The sequence below is a fragment of the Rutidosis leptorrhynchoides genome, chromosome 4 (assembly GCF_046630445.1).
Source record: "Rutidosis leptorrhynchoides isolate AG116_Rl617_1_P2 chromosome 4, CSIRO_AGI_Rlap_v1, whole genome shotgun sequence".
NCBI lineage: Eukaryota > Viridiplantae > Streptophyta > Magnoliopsida > Asterales > Asteraceae > Rutidosis > Rutidosis leptorrhynchoides.
In genome coordinates, this window is record NC_092336.1 from 579733430 (window position 1) to 579754179 (window position 20750).

A 20750-nucleotide genomic window follows, 5' to 3' on the forward strand; every position below is an offset into this window, starting at 1 on the left:
ATAATAACTTAGCTACGAGACATTAAATTAAAAATAACATTAACCATAACTTACAGTGATTAAAAATAGCGTAGCGTTACACCGACAGAATTTCGACTTACACCCTTACAACATTCGCTAACATACCCTTATTATTAGAATTTTAAAATTAAAATTAAAATATAAATATATATATATATATATATATATATATATATATATATATATATATATATATATATATATATATATATATATATCTTACGAGTGAGTAAGAAGGAAGAAAAAGATGTGTTTTAGGTTCGTGCAAAGCCTGCCTTTTATAGGCATGTGGCCAGAAAAAGGCCTCCATGCGATCGTATGGTTTGATAATTGTCAGGCCATGCGATCGCATGGCCTGCTTTTCCAGCTCACATGAGCTTGTTTCTTCTGCCGACGGTTTATAATAATATATATAATATATAAATAATTTTAAGAATTATTTAAATATTATATTATATTCGTGTGCATAGTTGACTTGTAATTTTTAGTCCGTTGCGTCGAGCGTTGAGAGTTGACTTTGGTCCCGGTTCCGGATTTTCGAACGTCCTTGCGTACAATTTAATATCTTGTATTTTGCGTTTCGCGTCTTGTACTCTTGTAATTTTGAGACGTTTCTTATCAATAATTGGAACCACTTTGATTGTACTTTGTACTTTTGAGCTTTTTGGTCATTTGCGTCTTCAATTCGTCGAATCTGTCTTTTGTCTTCACCTTTTATTAGTTAAACGAATATCACTTGTAAATAGGACAATTGCAACTAAAAGCTTGTCTTTCTTGAGGGATAATGCTATGAAATATATGTTCGTTTTTAGCATTATCAAAGTACATGAAACTACTTTCTATTGTTGAATGATCGAAGCCTAATATGCCCCTTTTTGCTTGGTAACCTAAGAATTAGTAAACCAGTCTACTAATTGACGCGAATCCTAAAGATAGATCTTTTGGGCCCAACAAACCCCATCCGTTGTAGCAGATGCTTTAGTACTTCGAGTTTTTATATCATGTCCGATGGATGTCCCAGAATGATGGGGATATTCTTATATGCATCTTGTTAATGTTGGTTACCAGGTGTTCACCATATGAATGAATTTTATCTCTATGTATGGGATGTATATTGAAATATGAAATCTTGTGGTCTATTATTACGATTTGATAAATATATAGGTTAAACCTATAACTCACCAACATTTTTGTTGACGTTTAAAGCATGTTTATTCTCAGGTGATTATTAAGAGCTTCTGCTGTTGCGTGCTAAAATATGGACAAGATTTGGTGTCAGCATGCTTGTATAATATTGTTTAAAACTGCATTCGAGATTTACTTTGTTGTAATATATTAATCTGTGTAAACCAATATGTATTGGTAGTGTGTAAGTGTGATATTTTTAGATTATCATTTCTGGATAATCTAGGTAGTGTCTTTTTAACCTTGTCGATAAAATAAAGGTTATGGTTTGTTTTAAAAACGAATGCAGTCTTTGAAAAACGTCTCATATAGAGGTCAAAACCTCGCAACGAAATCAATTAATATGGAATGTTTATAAACAATATGAACGTGACATTTCATTCTTCGTGTTCTTCAAGAATCTTCGAGGTGTTCTTCGAATCTTCAAGGCTTTGATCTTCAATCATCAAAGAGTTTCTTCTTTTCTTGTTAGTCATCTTCGAATCTTCAAAGGTATAACATAAACCCTAAACTATTTACATAAACTTTGATCTTTGTTAATTCATATTCATAATAAACACTTGTTTATTCATAAGTATATACATAAACACACCTAGATCTATATATACATGAAAGAAAAAAAATATATATATTTGTATGTATATGTGTCGACTAAGAAAAAAAAAGGGAAAGGACACTTTGATCTTCAAAACCCTAGATACAATTAGGAGATTTGTTTGTGTTTAATTAAGGAAACAAAATAACTATATATATACATATATACATATCGACATATACATATATATACATGTAAAAAAATATATTTTATATATATATACATATATACACGAAAATATATACATATACATACTAAAACCCTAAACCCTAATTACACCTAAACTATACTACTTTAATTAAAACCCTAAACCTAACCCTAATTTATTAAAACCCTAATTTAATTACTAAACTCTAGACATTTATTAAACCCTGGGACATTTATTACAAACCCTAATCATTAAAATACTACTTTAATTAACTAACCCTAATTAATGAAACCCTAATACTACTTATAATATTAATTAATATGTATACCCTATTACTATTACTAACACATATAACCTACTACTTATATTGTAACACATAAAAACATTTTGGGATATGTATTAGAGATGTATAGATCTTCGAACTTTCTTGACGAATGGTTTCTACGAAACTCTAGGCGGAAGGGTTTGAATTTCCGATTTAAAGGATCCTATAGCTCAAGCCCCTAGACCTGAAATGGCCATTCGAAGGGAAAGGGGTGATTGGAAGCTTATCTAATACGGAGAGTATCCTAAAATGGAAAACATTCTTAAAGTAGAAACTTTCTAGTTATAGAAACTTACTAAAATAAGAACCCTACTAAAAGTGAAAACTTTCTAAAAATGGAAAATTACTAGGAAAGAAAACTTAGTAAAACTTACAACACTATCATACTTAAACATCTACTTAAATTTGGGCAAAAACACTTACTACACTTAAATGTCAATAGGTTGACTTTTCTGCTCACTCATCTAACTTTTTATTCCGAGGAATAACTCTCTCTCTCTACTTACTAAGGGGAATTCATAGCCCCACTCTTTATTGCTAGCAAACTTATTTACTTTTACTTGGGGTGAGACACATGCTGTTTTTACATTTTACAATTTAGACACAAGTACCAAACTGTTAAACTATGCTATACCCGGCTATGTCCGACTAAGTCCCTACAGTGATATTTTTAATTGCTCGTTAAATGCATGCTTAATTATTAAGGTTAGGCCTATCGGGAGTAACGTCCCCGATACATTTGACTAAGTCTTTGTATTACTTAATAATGAAATTAAACCGACAAGTATAAACTACAACTTGTCTTGGGGCAAACTTGAACGTTTAGTCTAAATATCACGCACTGGCATAACTTTTTGATCTGCGAGATCAACTTTATAAACTAAATCTTGTGGTCTAAAACAACGGTCAAACTTATTTGTTAAACCTATGATTTCACTCAACCTTTTTGGTTGACACTTTAACATGTTTTGTCTCAGGTGCTGTTTGATTCAAGCTTTCTTTCTTACTGCTTATGTGATGCTACTTGGACATAGGATCAAGAGATATCACATTATTTACTTTTGCATTTGAACATTTACATTATTGTTACTTCCATCATTGTAACGACATTTCATTTTTCGCTGCGTACTCTCAATAAAGAGAATTTTATCATTTAGTATTGTTCTCGTTTATTATAATATGTTGGTTTGTTTGGTATTAAGTCACATTTCGCCCAGGCCCTAACTGGGGGTGTGATATGTGGTTAGTTGGTGAATAGTCCAACTTGTTATGTATATTAATTGGGCATTAATTGTATTAGGTGACTTGCTTTGAAAGTTGCGAGTTTGTTGTTGGAAATCTCACCAAGGCAAAAGGTGAGTGGAATATTTATGTATGTATGTATATGATTTATTTGCCCGTGTTAATTGTGCACATAGCCATTTTGTGCACATGGTTGTGAGTAATAGTCGTTATTAAGTGATGCCATAGCCATTTTGGAACACTTTGGGGTAATACCATAGCTGTTTTGGGATACCTCGGGGTTAGCATACCATAGCCGTTTTGGGCGCTAACCGAATAGCCGGTTCTTACTCACACGTGATCAAGTGATGCCATAGCCGTTTTGGAACACTTGGGGGGGTGATGCCATAGCCGTTTTTGGAACACCTCGGGGGTTAGCATACCATAGCCGTTTTTGGGCGCTAACGGTTGTTATGAACACCGATGACTTGTTCGTGAGGTCATTCCCTTGCGATTATTGGTTAACCATGGTTTATACTTGTTGTTGTTTAGTATTTCATACGATTATGATTATTATGCTAATGATGTTGCTAGTTGTACGATTGGATGATACTAGCTTTTGTTATGCGATTATATGCATTATATGATGTCGTGGATGCGAGTAGGTAAATTGTATATGCATGTATATATTTATTCTACTAACTAAGCTTTGGCTTACCCTCTCGTTGTTTATATTTTTAGATGCGAGCGCGGATCATGACAAGGGTAAAGTTGTGGACTAAGCTTTACCTGTTTGGAGCCTTGTAGATGCTTTTGGAAGTTCGAGCTAATGTTTGGGTAGTTTAACCCCAAACCCATGCTCTAGTGATGTTTGGAACTTAAACTAATTGGTCGAAACTTATATTTTTGGGAATTGTAAAATGGGTCTTGAACCCGAATGTTGATGTAAAATTTTAATTAAGATGTATGCGCCTTTTGAACATAAAACAATTAATTATTGATGCGATGGTTTGTTGTGGATAACCACATGTTATATATATATATATATATATATATATATATATATATATATATATATATATATATATATATATATATATATATATATAAGTGTACGTTTTTCTTAATATAACGGGTTGGGTCGTTACACAATTGGTTTAGCCAATTAGTACAATTTGTTCCGACAAGTTAGAATTTCTTGTTTGACACCAATTCATAAAGACGTTTTTGTAACGAGCATAATTTACTCCTAAAAATTCAAAACATGTTCACACCAATGGGAAAATATTCCTTTATTTGGTTGTAGAAAATTATGATGCATTAATGTGTCTAACTGGTAATTGTTAGGATGCATTATTGTGTCTAGTCGATAGCCTTATCTTATGTGTAGTTGGACGTGTTAGTACTACTTTTTTTGGAAAGCAAACATTTTATTTCACCAAAACGCCAAGACAAAGAGTCATACAATCACCAAGAGCTCATAAGGAACGAGCCTAAAATAAAACAAAACTCAAAAGTACATTTAGAAAATCGTGATTCACCAACAAAAGCCTCCAAATTCTAACCCGAGCACCTTCTAGGAACCATGCGCCAAGTGTCGAAATCAGTTGAGATCTTCACACCTCTTTTTGAAAGTCAAAGGTGAACCAAAACTTTCAAATTTGCAAAAATATCCCTATTTAAGATTGATCTTCTCTACTCTGCCACGCTATTTACCAATTTATTACGCCATCTTCAAATCAACCAAATTAACGTGATAGTACCACTACTTGCTCATATTATTTGTCATATGTATTGTTACCTATATATAGATCTTATGCGCCTTTAAACACAAGGATACTGACTGTTCTTGTATTTACAATGTGTTTAGATGAGTGCTCCCCATCACACCATTGTACATGATGACGAGTTCGGGGAGAGCATCGTTTCGCCTTTGATTGTTCATCCCGACCCTGCGGTCGAGATTCCACCGATTGTTGTCCAGGTAGTTTCAGATCATGTTAAGGAGCCCGAGGAGGTTCCTCGGGAGGAGCCCGTGGAGGAGTCCTGAGCCCCTTCGCCTCTATTGCTATATCGCCACCACAGCCTTTGCTCACTTCTGTTGATTCTAGTGGGTGGAGGAAGTTTGTGGAGCGTCAGTGGTCGCATGTCATGAGAGTTATTGGACATTGGAGACGTTAGGAGAGCCCGTTCCGTATGGAAACCCCGATTGCTACCATTCTTTTTCGTAACAATTATTTGTTTTTTCTACTTATTTAATTTATCAAATATATACGTACATAAAAAAACTTCCAAGTATAAGCCTAAGTAAGGTAACTTGCCATAGATAGATAGCTTTCGAAACTACAATAACGTCAATAAATAAGTTTTCAAACAATAAATTTATATATAAATTTAGTTAATTAGGATGTAACATTGTTTATAACAAGGACATTAGTATACGCATAACACAAACTCAACCCCTAGAGTGCTTGTCTAGATCCTTAGCTAGTTTAGCTATGTTTATATCATTTCCTATGCCTGTGATTAAAGTCAAAATTTCACCGACTGTACTCCCATAAAAGCCTGATACTTTTTGCTTTAAAGTTTGCTAAAAACCCTACAAAAACATACACACAAACACCCTCATTGTGTGTATCCTACTCTATATATATACACAAACAAAGTACTCAACCATCAAAATTCCAAAATAGACAAACCTATATACCATCATTTTAATCTTTTCAAATATTAATCTTATCAAGTTTTTTATCCCTTAATAAAGTTGTCCTATCAAAATGCTTGTTTTTTGGTTGGTAATCTTGGTGGGATTTGTGTTTGGTTTAATTTTGAACCATTTTTTGCCTTTGTTGTTCTTAAAAAACAAGAGACTTGGTGCTCTTCCTAGAGGTTCATTTGGATACTTACCACTTCTTGGTGAAACCCTACCTTTTCTATACCCTCATCCTTCTACCACCATTGGTACCTTTCTTCAAGAACATTGTTCTAGGTAAACTAATGATTTCATTATTTCATTAATGAATTTGTAAACTTGCTATAAAAGAATCACTTTGTAATATTGTATATACAATTTACAATTTATGTTACATGAAAATGATACATACATGAGAAAGACACACATTTATAGCAAGAAAATATGTTAGAAAACCACATATTTAATTATTACTAATTGATATATTAATTCATTTTTTTCAGGTATGGGAAAGTGTTCAAATCTCATTTATTCTTCTCACCTACCATTGTTTCATGTGATCAAGAACTCAACTATTTCATACTACAAAATGAAGACAAGTTATTTGAATGTAGCTATCCAAAGACCATTCATGGTGTTCTTGGAAAGATATCTATGCTTGTGGTTGTGGGCGACACCCACAAAAGGCTTAGAAATGTGGCCCTTTCTCTTGTCACAACCATAAAATCTAAACCTGATTTTCTCACACACATTGAAAAAACCACTATTCAGATTTTGGATTCTTGGAAACACAAGAAACAAGTCATCTTCTGTCAAGAAGCTAGAAAGGTACGTTAATTTGCTTATACTTTCTGTTTCTTTGTCCTAATTATGTTGTATGTTACTACTAGTATATTATCTTAGTTTATAATTTTGAGTTAATGATTGATTAATATTCTCTTTAATGTTATTTGTTTTTCAACAGTTTACTTTCAATGTAATAGTAAAGCAAGTTCTGGGCTTAACACCAGAAGAGCCCCAGACTGCACAAATTCTTGAAGATTTTCTGACTTTTATGAGAGGTTTAATTTCCTTTCCACTATACATTCCAGGAACACCTTATGCAAATGCAGTTAAGGTTTGTATTTCTTTAATTTATAACTATCTTTTAAACATATGTATCAATTTCAATTCTTATGATCATTTTAAGATTCTAAGAAAACTAAATTCCATTTTGTAGTTATTTAGTTTTAATACAGTATATTTTATGTTTTTGAATTAATTTAAAATTAGTGTAATCACTTTCATATATTATTACATGATCCTAAATTTATTTAAATTTAAAAAGTTTACCAGTCACTTGATATTGTTGCAAATTTGACATCAAAATCATGTTGCAAATTTTTTAAATTTAATCTCTATAGAAAAATGAGGACTGAAACACAATTATTGTTATTGCTTGCATAATTATTATTATTATCATCATCTTGGATTCTTGGTTTTATAAAAGGAAGAAGAGGCATGTACATGTGATGATGAACTTTGTGTTGGTGTCAACTTTACAGGCTAGAATCAGAATATCATCAAGTGTCAAGCAGATTATAAAGGAAAGAAGAAATAATAATATTATTAATAATAATAATATTAATAATGGTAATTTTTGTGGGAAAATGAATATTAATTTCCAAGAAAAGAGAAATGACTTCTTGGAGATACTCCTAGGTGTTGATACCTTATCTGATGATGAAAAAGTTAGCTTTGTTCTTGATGCTCTATTGGGTGGCTATGAAACTACCTCTATATTAATGGCTATGGTGGTGCATTTTGTTGCTAAATCCCCAGCTACACTTGAACAACTAAAGGTAAGATTAATTACTTTTATATATATATATATATATATATATATATATATATATATATATATATATATATACATATACATACATACATATATATATACATACATACATATATATATACACAGGTAGGATCAATGAGAAAAAAACCAACTGGGGGAAAGCGGGGGGAAGTAAAAAAAAAATTTTCGTTTTTTTGGAATTTTTTTTTTCAGACATCAAGATCACACGCATGAAAATATGAACATTTAAAAAAGATAATTCGTGATGAATGTTATTTAGGAGGAAAAACGATCGACAAAAATAACATTCAAGATAACATTGATCGTGTAGAATGTTAATATTCGAACTTATTTTTTCTTCATGTTTTGTGAAATACATTTTGTCAGAATTTAGCCCGATTTAGAGTTCATGGTTTAGGGTTTTGGGTTTAGGAACCCAAAACACTAAACCCTAAATTCTAAACTCTAAACCGTTCGCGTTAAAAACTTAATCTAAATCCTAAATCTAAACCCTAAACCCTAAATTTCTAAACCCTCAAAATACGCTCGAAGATAATTGTTATATATATATATATTATTTTTTCGAGCGTTTTTCCGCCAAAATAAAAACATTTATCACAAAATGTCTTTTTTCATCCAATCATATAGCCAAAAGTTCAAACGAGAACCACAAAAAAGGCAAGAACTGCGCGAACTTTTAATTTACAAAGATTTTCACATGTGAATAGACTAAATCACCCATAAATGTTAATGAAGAGTAAGAATGAACATAAAATAGTTTGAAAAAAAAAACTTTTATTTTACATATATAATCAAATATATAGTTTTCTGTTCACATGTGCATACTTGTTTGTGTAACATGTGAACACTTTATATAATTAATAATTTAACATGTAATTTGTGGTAATGAACATATATTTGTTAATGATATGAACACTAATTAACATTTGCATGTAATTTGTTGCATATTAATGCATAAAAACTATGAAATTAAAAAGTTCTCGCCGTTCTCGCCTTTTGTGATTCTCGTTTGAACCTGCCCCTATATATATATATATATATATATATATATATATATATATATATATATATATATATATATATATATATATATATATATATATATATATATATATATATATATATATATATATATATATATATATATACATACATACATACATACATACATATATAGAGTGAGGATCCATGGAGAACTCATGGTAGTAGAGAACTCATGGAACTCGTGCAGATTCACTAAATCTGCGTGCAGATTCACATATTTTTTTTTTGCAGATTTTTTTTCTGTTCAGATTTTTTTTTTGCAGATTCAGTCGATCTGCGTGCAGATTGACGATTTTTTCCAGTTTTTTTTTGTTTTTTTTTACAGTTCGACTTTTTTCAGTTTTTTTTATGCAGATTGAGTCAATCTGCGTTTTTTTTTTTTGCATTTTTTTTTTTACAGATCGACTTTTTTTTGTGCAGATTGACGTTTTTTTTGCAGTAATTTTTTTTTTTTTTTTTTTTTGCAGATTCGCTTTTTTTTGCAGTTTTTTTTTCCATATTGTATTTTTTTTCCATAGATTGAAGCTCAATCTCCACATAGATTGAAGTTCAATCTATGAGTTCTATGAGTTCTCTACATACTCTAGTTCTCTAGGGATCCTTTCACTATATATATATATATATATATATATATATATATATATATATATATATATATATGCCCCTCTTTATGTAAAAAAAACTCTGTTTGACTTTTGAAAGTCAAACTAAGACTTATTGAATTAGTGTTGACATGGATTCAAGTTATGTGAACAGAAGATTTTGTACCTGCAATACTGGTGTTACAATGTGCTATAATTGATGCCGTACTTTTTTAATGATAGTTTAAAAAACTTATAGCAATTTTGAAGCTTTAATGTAGCTAGTTGACTCTTCAAAAGTCAGGCATAGAATTTTGTTTGTTTATATAAAATAATAATAATAATGTCAGTATGTGGTAATAGGCAGAGCATGAAGGCATCAGGAGCAAGAAGAAGAAAGACGTGTCTTTGAATTGGGAAGACTACAAAATGATGGCATTCACCCTAAATGTATTGTAATTACTACTAAGTTTTCCTTGATATATTATATTTATATAATTTATTTATATTTATATTTATATTATATATTATAGAAAATTAAATAAAAAAAAGCAACTGTGTTCGCACAAAATCATCATTAGTATTTCTGTTTCTAAATTTATTATTTTTAGAATATTATAAATGAAAAAATATATATGATGGTTGAGCACTGGAGCATAATAAGCTGTTAATATTCCATTTACTTATATTTATTTTTATATTTAAACAAAACTGATATACTTGCTAGGTATATTCCTTCTTAATTATTACTATTAGTTTAATGATGATGTCAATAACCTAGTACTCACTTTACTTTTGTCAATTAGGTGATCAATGAGTCTCTTAGATGTGGCAACATTGTCAAGTTTGTGCACAGAAAGGCTCTCAAAGATATTAAATTCAAAGGTAATGTTACCCAGCATTTATGTATTTATTTACAATTTTTTTTTAAGGCAAGTTGTTGGCATCGAATACTCTCATTTGCCACGCACGCACGCGCTTTCGGGCAGGAAACCCGAACCGCATTACAGGGATCCGAACCTTATACCATCCCGAGGGGGCAGGCGGTCGGACCTAGGTCCTGAATACGGGTCGGTAAAACCTTCTCCGGGGCAATTCGGCTTTCAGGAAATAAATCCCACGAATATTTTTCAGGGGAGAGACTCGAACTTGAGACCTCTCCCCACCCTCATCCCAATGCACAAGTGCAAACGGGTGAACCACTGGATCACAAAGGTGGGTTCTGTATTTATTTATATTTATTACAGTAATATTTAATTTTTTATCAAGAATAAAATTCGACTGCTTATGGACATATTATATATTTGTTGTTAAGAAAATGTATGATTGGTTGATGCATGTGTAACTTTTAAAAGATTTCTTATTTTTTATTTTGCTTAAAAGTCAAGTAAAAAATCTGCCTAAATCAAATAGAGTAACCATGATGGTCAAAAAAGGTTCTTTTATAGCAATGATTCATGCATGCATAAGCCACTTTATGTATTTTATATGCTACTCCGTATATTGATTGATTATAATTGATAATTGATTTTGATAATTTAATGGGTCTTCTTATATTTCTATTATTTAGTAATATTTAAGTTAATAACTTTTCTTTGTTGTCAAATATATGCTGAAAAGTTATTTTTTTTTTTTTTTATTTCGTCAGATTATTTGATACCATCAGGTTGGAAGGTCCTACCAATTCTAAGTACAGTTCATTTGGACCCATCAGTCCATTCAAATCCCCTTGAATTTCATCCTTGGAGATGGGAGGTAATTCAATACATTTAACTAATTTAATTTCCTCAGAATTTAGAATTATATACTGTATGTGTTTATACTTTATACACTCTGATACACAAAGATGCCTTTGTACATACATAAGTTAAGTGTAACACTTGTAAAAATGAAACGTTTCAAAAAATGAAACGTTGACGATTTGTATTTGCAGACGCAAAGGCAAGATCAGACGGGCAAGAAATTTACGCCATTTGGTGGAGGATCAAGATGTTGTCCGGGGTCGGAATTAGCTCGAGTAGAGGTTGCATTCTTCATTCACCACCTTGTACAAAATTTCAGGTATTTAATGAATGATTATGTGATCTTTTATCTTTATTATAATATAAATTCAATGGTACATAAGAAGTGTCTAATTAAAAATGTTGGTGGTGTCGCAGATGGAGTGTAGAAGATGATGACCAACCAATTGCACATCCATATGTAGAGTTCCAAAGAGGTCTAGTATTAAATTTGGACCATTTTGCAATTTGAATCAACCTTTGTAATATATTTTGGAAATTATCCATTTCTTGAGAGAATAATTATCCACCAAGAATACATCTTTTTATATGCTTTAATAAATTCTATCTCCAATGTAGTATCTTATTGTTTAATTATTTATTATTTATTATGTTGATTTTGTAAATTATTTATAATAATGCATCATATAAATATAATTCAATGTTCTATGGCTCAAGTACTGTACCGAAAGCTCCAATATATGCATTTGTTTTATTTGTGATAATATTTATATTTTTATTCATATTGGTAACACCCATGGGGAGAGAACACGTGAAAGATGGAATCCAATAATTCTTTGTAATGACATTTTGTGGACATTGATTTGACTAAGGTACCAGCAAATATGAAACCATAAATAGTGTTAACATGTAAAGTGTCCAGCAAAATATGTCAGGATTGGACAAAAATGATAGATATATACTATACCAAGTAGGAATAGGAATAGGAATAGGAAAACTAATAAAATAAAATTCCATTATTTTCAATAATCATATAATCTAATCAAAAAAAATAATTTAAATGATTTTCCCAACCCCAAATCATAAGGTCTTAATAGTAATGGGCTCAAATAATGTTTTCCATATGACCATTTTGATTGGCCAAAAACAGAGCCCTTAACTCCCCTGCTCTTGGACTTCAAAATGACCTTAAAGGTCTTCTCTTCACCAAGTTTTATAAACTTTAAGCTCTTAGGCATCCCAGCCGGCTTAAAGACTCGAGCAGTGTAAGTGGCTGGTAAATCCACATTCTTAACGGTTCTAGTAATCGTGATTGAGCTATTAAGATTGGGTACAGTAATTAATGGATAGTTAAAGTTTGTGAGACCAATATTTTCAGTTAGGCGTGTATAAGGTGTTCATGAAAACTTTACAATTTGAGATTTGGTGTAGCCGAGTGCACACATCAAGTGTAGGTTGTTATCAATGGTGGTCAGGTCATATACAAGACCAGTGTCCATGGCTCGGTTTGGCTGCACATGTCCTGCTCCATAAGTAGATGGTGTCGCTTTAATATGTAATGCATTTGCCATTGGTTTTACCTCATTGTCCGGTGTTCTTACTGCATGATTAAGATAGTTAAGAAGCAACATTTATTTTATATATCGATATATAATGAAACATCATCAGCAGTTAGTGTATGAAAAATGATAAATATCCTTATATAACCTTGATCAGAATCTCTGGGGTGACGGAGTTAGGTCCGTGGATGAGAAAGCTGCGATGAATGGAGCTGGGTTAGTGTCCAATTGAGGTGACGGGTGTGTAATTTAAGCCATTGGAGACCTGTTGGGTCGTAAAGGTTAAATGGTCAGTTGTACAAGAAAGACTATATAACTTGGCTTCCTTAGTTAGCATAATAATGCAACAATTACGCAACAGGGGTCACGACTCTAAATTCATAGAGGTAGAAAAAAGGATGGGCTAGGTAACGGGTCAAATGGGTTCTGTTCAAAATGGTTAATTTTGGACATTTTTAGTACATATTCTTAAAGGTCGGTTGTGACAGATTGAGTTAACTGAGAAAAAATTATATGCATTATATGTTCACTTCAGACGATTTTCGCCATGTTCACCCTATCAGGGGCGGAACTTAGTTATATCCGGAGGGGGTGCCCGCCCCCTCCGGATTTGAAAAAAAAAAAAAATTTACACTAAAAAAATTTTTTTTTTACTAACAAATAAGGTTTTTTTTTAGTGTTTACCCTCCTGGCATTGAAACTTTTATTAAATTTTTACATTCGCCCCACCTGTGTCCGGGTTCAAGTTCCGCCACTGCACCCTATTTGACCCGTTTTCTTCGAATCGTTTAACTATTTACACCCCTTTACCTGTTAGAAATTAGGCATACCAGAATCAACGAATTCGTAAGTAATGGCTAGAACCATTCCAACAGCACCAGCGCGCCAAAGCAGCTTCTTGGCCTTCGTCAACTCTAGCATTATCTCCCCGAAGACATACCAAGATTTTCCCTTTTGCTTATTCGGGATCTAATGGTCCAGCCGTACAAGGATGTCTGCATAAAGAAACACGAAAACCAGAAGTTTAAGCACTAAGTTTTGCATCATGTACACAATCACTTGCTAACTTGGACACTGTACCGTCAGTGCGTCCCGAATTACCAGTGGAGCATACGACAACTATGTCATGCTTAACTGCATGAAATGAGCCAATGGCGATACTGTCGTAGATAAGGTGTGGGTCCCATGGCCTTCATTTCTACACAATCAGCTAAGGGCTTAAATAATGATAAGAATGACAATATTGAAAGTAAATAAAAAGTGGATCTTTATTATAAAAATATATAAAAAAAACTGAATCTGCTAGCTTTTAGAGCTTAAATCAATCAATTTAGATGCTAGTGCCCAAACCATGTGCACCCATGATAGTGCTCAACAGATAAGAATTCTGCAGGATAAATGAACAAGTTCAAGGATGATATAAATGAACAAGTTCAATCAATAATTGCTTAATGATCCACAAAACGTAATTAATTGCCCCAAAGGGGCGTTGATCTAGCGGTATCGGTGCCCCTCTAACTAGAGGTGGGCCATATATACATACATGTGGAAAAATTCGTGCCGGGGTGTGTGAGTTGCCTTTCTAATAAAACAATGAAAAAAGTGCTAGTTCAATCACTCAAACGAAAAAAGCATATAAAATTTCGGATGATAATGCACGACTAAGCCAATTCAGTAAGCAAAGAAATGTAAAAGTCAACGATCACTAACTTTTTTGGAAAAATATAAGTAATAGCAAATTAACAAAATCACAAGCTTCAACTAAAATGTTGGAGAATCGGTCGGCAATAATTAATCAAATAAATAGAAACTATAATCCGTCGAATAGAGAGAGGGATGACTTTCTCTACTTTTGAGAGTGTTTTCACTGTGGGTGGAAATTACTTGTCTTTATTCTCGGATAGGGGAAGGATTGTCTACATCTCACCACCCCCATACACCACTCATTGTGGTATTGGGTTTTGTTGTTGTTGTGTTGTAAACTGTAGAAAAAAGAGGCTGAAACTTGTTTTGATTACAGACAACCTTGACTAAAGTACACTCTTGATCAATTAACATAATATAAACTAAATCATATATATTAGAAGCATCAAGATGAACTAAATGAATATCAAATCATAAGCTGACCTATATTGTGTTTTCACCATATCTTGCCTTCTTCCGGATCGAACCTGGCAGAATTACACCATTATCTTCGAGTCCCATAAAAATCCATGATCTAGTTGTATGCAATTTTCTACCCTTATTCAATAACAATGGAACTACCTTTGGATGCTCTGCATTGAATATATATTCACAAAAATTCAAAACATATCAAATCTACACACCAAAAAAAAAAAAAAATTACAGTTGTATCATAATAAACTACTTACTGGCTATCAGGACAGCTTCCTGATCTTCAAGTATGGCAGCAAAACCATTAATATGCCTTGTGTATGAGTAAAAGATAGCATCTTTCGCCTTATCTTGACTGTGAATTCAAGTATATTCACCATAAAAACCGTTATCGAATTGATAAGCTTGAAAGCTAAAACGGAAAGAGAATGACGATGTATAAGCACACGTGAGCGAATACATTACGTTCAGAAACACAACCAGTATTGGTATGCTATTGGTAGATACAAAGGCAGATATTGTTGCTTACACTTTTAGCAGCAAGTGTGAATCTATAAAATAGTGCAGGAAAAAGAAGAAATGAGAGAACAAGATAAAGGGGTTAGCACTACTTGCTTTCATTGGTTTCTTCTGCTACCCTCTCTCACAGGATAAATTATGAGCATCTGAACAAACCTTTTGCTCAAACTCTGTTTCTGTATAAAGACTTGCATTGCACTCGTGTTGTGATACAGCTTCAGTGGACTAAAAAAAAGGCAATTTGAAGTTTTATAGTATTGTTATTACCAGCCTAAAAAAAAATTGCTAAAAGAAACAGCCTGGTGTGCTAAGTCAAAACTAGACAACAATGTTTCAGTTACATCCACATAATCCGTTTAGCCTTAAGAAGAATTTAGATCAAAAGGAAAGGGATATAGTCTTTTAGTCCTCGACCCAATGAATGCTGTTTTCACCCGAATGAGCCTAACCTTTAAAAACTCTAATAGGTCATTTGTATTTAGTTATCATAATTTAATGCGCACATGAGCAACAATTAAAGGCTGTGTTGTGTGTCAATTTATCTTTATTTATATTTTATTTATTAATTTTTTTGAAAGGCAGAATTTTAACACGAATATATGCATGTCTATCCTGATCTAAAAACACTATGCACCATGTGTTAAACTCAATATTGTATCAGATTATAAACTATACATTATGATTATATTAGTACTAGTTTTGCATAATAGACACTAGATCCCACCTAAGGTGTGCAAATAATTTGCATGGGAGATATAAAACGGCTTCATATCCATTGATTTGGGTGAGGTCAGGATTAGCTGCATAGAAACAAGTGAGTTGCACTCAGTCAGGCATTTTGACAAACATTTTGTCTGCATAACTGCATATACAAAGAATATAAATGTGAATATCAAAAGTGAAAGAAAGAAAACAAGTGGTGGTCCAAATGAGCATTATTGTTATTATGAGTGGCGAAATGTTAAAGAAAAGGTTAACAATTGAAGCAAGTTTTCTTCCTGATGTTGTTGCTTAGACCAATTGTAATGGTACGAAGACACGCCGTTTCTCGCCGACGTGGAGGTGAAGAGACGCCGGAATCCGGCGTAACAGGCGGCACTTTGCCGTGTTTCTTTGGGCGTCGGTGTGAAAGAGACGGGGAGAGTAACTCCCGTTTCTTGATTTTTAATATTTTTTATTATTTTAAAAATAATATTTTTACCCCCTTTTAATACTTAACCCAATTATATTTTAACACATTATCACAATACTCCTAACTAACACAAAAAAGAAACACCACCATTACTCCACCCAAAAAAGTAACATGGCCAACTCATCAAAAAAATGCAAAATGCAAGAAACCCCACAAAGAAACGCCATTACCGTTACAAATGGTCTTACAGAATAGTACAAGATGACGTGGCAATTAATGGTTGATATCCATATCTTGAAAAATGAGCAGATCAGGAACTACCAAGTCTAATTAACTTGATGGGCAAATTAAAACAATGTTGGAGGATTATAAAAATAAAAAATTTGTTGTGTTGATGATATATGCCCCATTTCCAAATTAGGGTTCACACGTCGCAAATACTGTAAAGTCAATGGGGATGCAGTTTTAGAACACGATATGTAGCTCATACCTTGTGGACCTAATTATACGTGTATTAGGAATTATGATGTACGAATGATTTTTTTTCGTTATAATATTGTTGCAAGCCTGTAATATATTTGTATTGTTGTTAGTTGTTACTAACAAGTATATGGTCACCGCGCGTTGCTACGTGTTGGAAGATTTTCGTTGTACTTAATTATATGTTTTCACTTACCGTTACTAAGCTTAACGTAATCAAACACAATAATCTACTTCAAAATGCCAAACACACATAAATTTTACTTTAATAATTAAGCAATCAAAAACTACATAATTAAGAACGTTTTGTTAGTGAATAATAAAAGTTATAGAAATTTTTTTGTAAAGAAACAAAAAGAAAATTGAAAAAAGTTGATGAAATATCTACAAAATAAAAAAGTGGGTTTGTTAAAATTTGAAAATGATGAATTAAATTTAGGGATGACATCGGATCAGGTTTTGGTCGGGTTTAGGTAATTCTGGACCTGAACACAATTAAGAAACCCCGCCCCAAACCCGGCTCGAAACTCGTCGAATCCCCATTTACTTACATACTATCGGGTTTTGGGTTTCTCTACGGGTAAGCGGGTATACCCGATTAGTCATTATGTATTTATTTTTCAATAGGTTAACAAATAAAAATATCGAAAAATAACTTAACTACTTCATGTTTAAAGTATTATAAAATATCACATACAAAAAGTTGATTGAAAAGTTTCTAAAATACTCAAATACATAAAATATATAGAATATCATATCTCGAAAACTTGTTGTATATGATTATATTGAATAAACTTATACTCGTTTTCAAAACAAATAAGAGAAATCTTTCATACATTAACAATATAATACTAATACTAAAATTTTACATAAAAATTATTATTAAAATTCCTCGGGCGGGGTATACGGGAATGCGGGTCGGGTATACGGGTTGGGTAAAAGAGTTTGTATCCAAAACCATACCCGAACCTGAACCCGGAATTTTTTTTGTAACCATACCCATACCCGACCCATGATCCGACGGACTCGGATCAGAACCTGCCTAATTATAACGGGTTTCGGGTTTCGCTATCGGGTACGGGTCATTTTGCCATCACTAATTAAATTGGTAGGAAATTGAGAGGATTGAAAATGATAAATAAAAAGATAGAAGGGGCATAATGAAACTTATATAATAAGGAAGGTTGAAAGTGTATTGAAAAACAAAATATAAACTCATGTTTAGGTGGATCGAACCCGGATAAACCGCGTATTGAAGTGCACCCATGTTTAGGTGGATCGAACCCGGGTACGAATGATTTTTTTTCGTTATAATATTGTTGCAAGCCTATAATATATTTGTATTGTTGTTAGTTGTTACTAAAAAGTATATGGTCACCGCGCGTTGCTACGTGCTGGAAGATTTTCATTGTACTTAATTATATGTTTTCAATTACCGTTACTAAGCTTAATCTAACCAAACACAATAATCTATTTCAAAATGCCAAACACACATAAATTTTACTTTAATAATTAGGCAATCAAAAACTACATAATTAAGAACGTTTTGTTAGTCAATAATAAAAGTTATAGAATTTTTTTAGTAAAGAAACAAAAAGAAAATTGAAAAAAGTTGATGAAATATCTAGAAAATAAAAAAGTGGATGTGTTAAAATTTGAAAATGATGAATAAATTTAGGGATGGCATCTGTAACGACCCGTCAAAATCGCTATTGACGCGGCACGTTAATCATTGATTCCACAGTGAGGTTTTGACCTCTATATGATACGTTTTGATAAAATATTGCATTCATTAAAATAAGTGACTTTCTAAACATAGAAAGTTATAAGCATGTGGGCGAGTACTTAGGTATAAGCAAATCCCCAAAATACATAAGTCTTTATTTTACAGGTTGACATCACAGTTAAATTATTTATTACACAACGTAGTTTTGTTTCGAATGCAATAAACTTTATACAAAGCATGAGAGACTCCATGCAGGCAACAAGCACATCACAGCGGAAGCAGTCTAAGGACCTGAGAATAAAACATGCTAAAAAGTCAACACGAATGTTGGTGAGTTATATGTTTAATTGCTCGAGTCATAAATATATATAGAGATAGACCACAAGATTTCATCAAAAGTTTATCAATAGATTCTACGTAACAGAGCACTCTGGTAACTAAACTTAACGCTATAATGATAATTACCCTATTCGTTTTAATACTCGCAAACCAACGTGTCATAAACTCAAATAACATACGTCCGTTAATGTGACGACCCGGAAATTTCTGACCAAATTTAAACTTAATCTTTAAATGATTTCGACACGATAAGCAAAGTCTGTAATGTTGAGTCACAAAAATTTTGAACTGTTTCATATATTCGTTTGACTTTCGACCATTCCCGACGATTCACGAATAATTATTTGTAAATAGATGACATATATATTTAAATAGGTATTTATAATTTGAAATATAATTTGGAATATTACATAATTTAATTATTAAAATATATATTGTAAAATAAATAAAATAAAATGCGATGTAATGGAAACTGAAATGTCCCGTTCTTATTGATTAAAAACGTTCCATATTAATTGATTTCGTTGCGAGGTTTTGACCTCTATATGAGACGTTTTTCAAAGACTGCATTCATTTTAAAACAAACCATAACCTTTATTTCATCAATAAAGGTTTAAAAAGCTTTATGTAGATTATCAAATAATGATAATCTAAAATATCATGTTTACACACGACCATTACATAATGGTTTACAATACAAATATGTTACAACAAAATAAGTTTCTTGAATGCAGTTTTTACACAATATCATACAAGCATGGACTCCAAATCTCGTCCTTATTTAAGTATGCGACAGCGAAAGCTCTTAATAATCACCTGAGAATAAACATGCTTAAAACGTCAACAAAAATATTGGTGAGTTATAGGTTTAACCTATATATATCAAATCATAATAATAGACCACAAGATTTCATATTTCAATACACATCCCATACATAGAGATAAAAATTATTCATATGGTGAACACCTGGTAATCGACATTAACAAGATGCATATATAAGAATATCCCCATCATTCCGGGACACCCTTCGGATATGATATAAATTTCGAAGTACTAAAGCATCCGGTACTTTGGATGGGGCTTGTTGGGCCCAATAGATCTATCTTTAGGATTCGCGTCAATTAGGGTGTCTGTTCCCTAATTCTTAGATTACCAGACTTAATAAAAAGGGGCATATTCGATTTCGATAATTCAACCATAGAATGTAGTTTCACGTACTTATGTCTATTTTGTAAATCATTTATAAAACCTGCATGTATTCTCATCCCAAAAATATTAGATTTTAAAAGTGGGACTATAACTCACTTTCACAGATTTTTTTTTTATTTCGTTGGGAAGTAAGACTTGGCCACTGGTTGATTCACGAACCTATAACAATATATACATATATATCAAAGTATGTTCAAAATATATTTACAATACTTTTAATATATTTTGATGTTTTAAGTTTATTAAGTCAGATGTCCT

The 20750-nt window shown here is 32.1% G+C and overlaps 1 protein-coding gene and 1 pseudogene across 1 annotated transcript; one reads left to right on the forward strand and one right to left on the reverse strand.

The window, feature by feature from the left end:
- Positions 1-6193: 6193 nt before the first annotated feature.
- LOC139845480 (cytochrome P450 724B1) lies at positions 6194-12027 on the forward strand. The gene is made up of 9 exons (XM_071835728.1): positions 6194-6484; positions 6691-7015; positions 7152-7304; positions 7732-8028; positions 10034-10120; positions 10477-10555; positions 11319-11425; positions 11604-11731; positions 11830-12027. Exons 1-9 carry the CDS (start codon positions 6273-6275, stop codon positions 11921-11923), a joined length of 1482 nt encoding a protein of 493 aa, XP_071691829.1. The 5' UTR covers positions 6194-6272; the 3' UTR covers positions 11924-12027.
- A 407-nt stretch (positions 12028-12434) lies between these two features.
- On the reverse strand, positions 12435-13043 carry LOC139842833 (subtilisin-like protease SBT5.3; annotated as a pseudogene).
- Between the last annotated feature and the right edge of the window lie 7707 nt (positions 13044-20750).

Bases quoted from the DNA above. Each gene is read 5' to 3' on its own strand.
- LOC139845480 (XM_071835728.1), top strand. From the start codon at position 6,273: ATGCTTGTTTTTTGGTTGGTAATCTTGGTGGGATTTGTGTTTGGTTTA. The intron at 8,029-10,033 runs GTAAGATTAATT...ATGTGGTAATAG, and splicing joins CTACACTTGAACAACTAAAG to GCAGAGCATGAAGGCATCAG. The intron at 11,732-11,829 runs GTATTTAATGAA...GTGGTGTCGCAG, and splicing joins CACCTTGTACAAAATTTCAG to ATGGAGTGTAGAAGATGATG.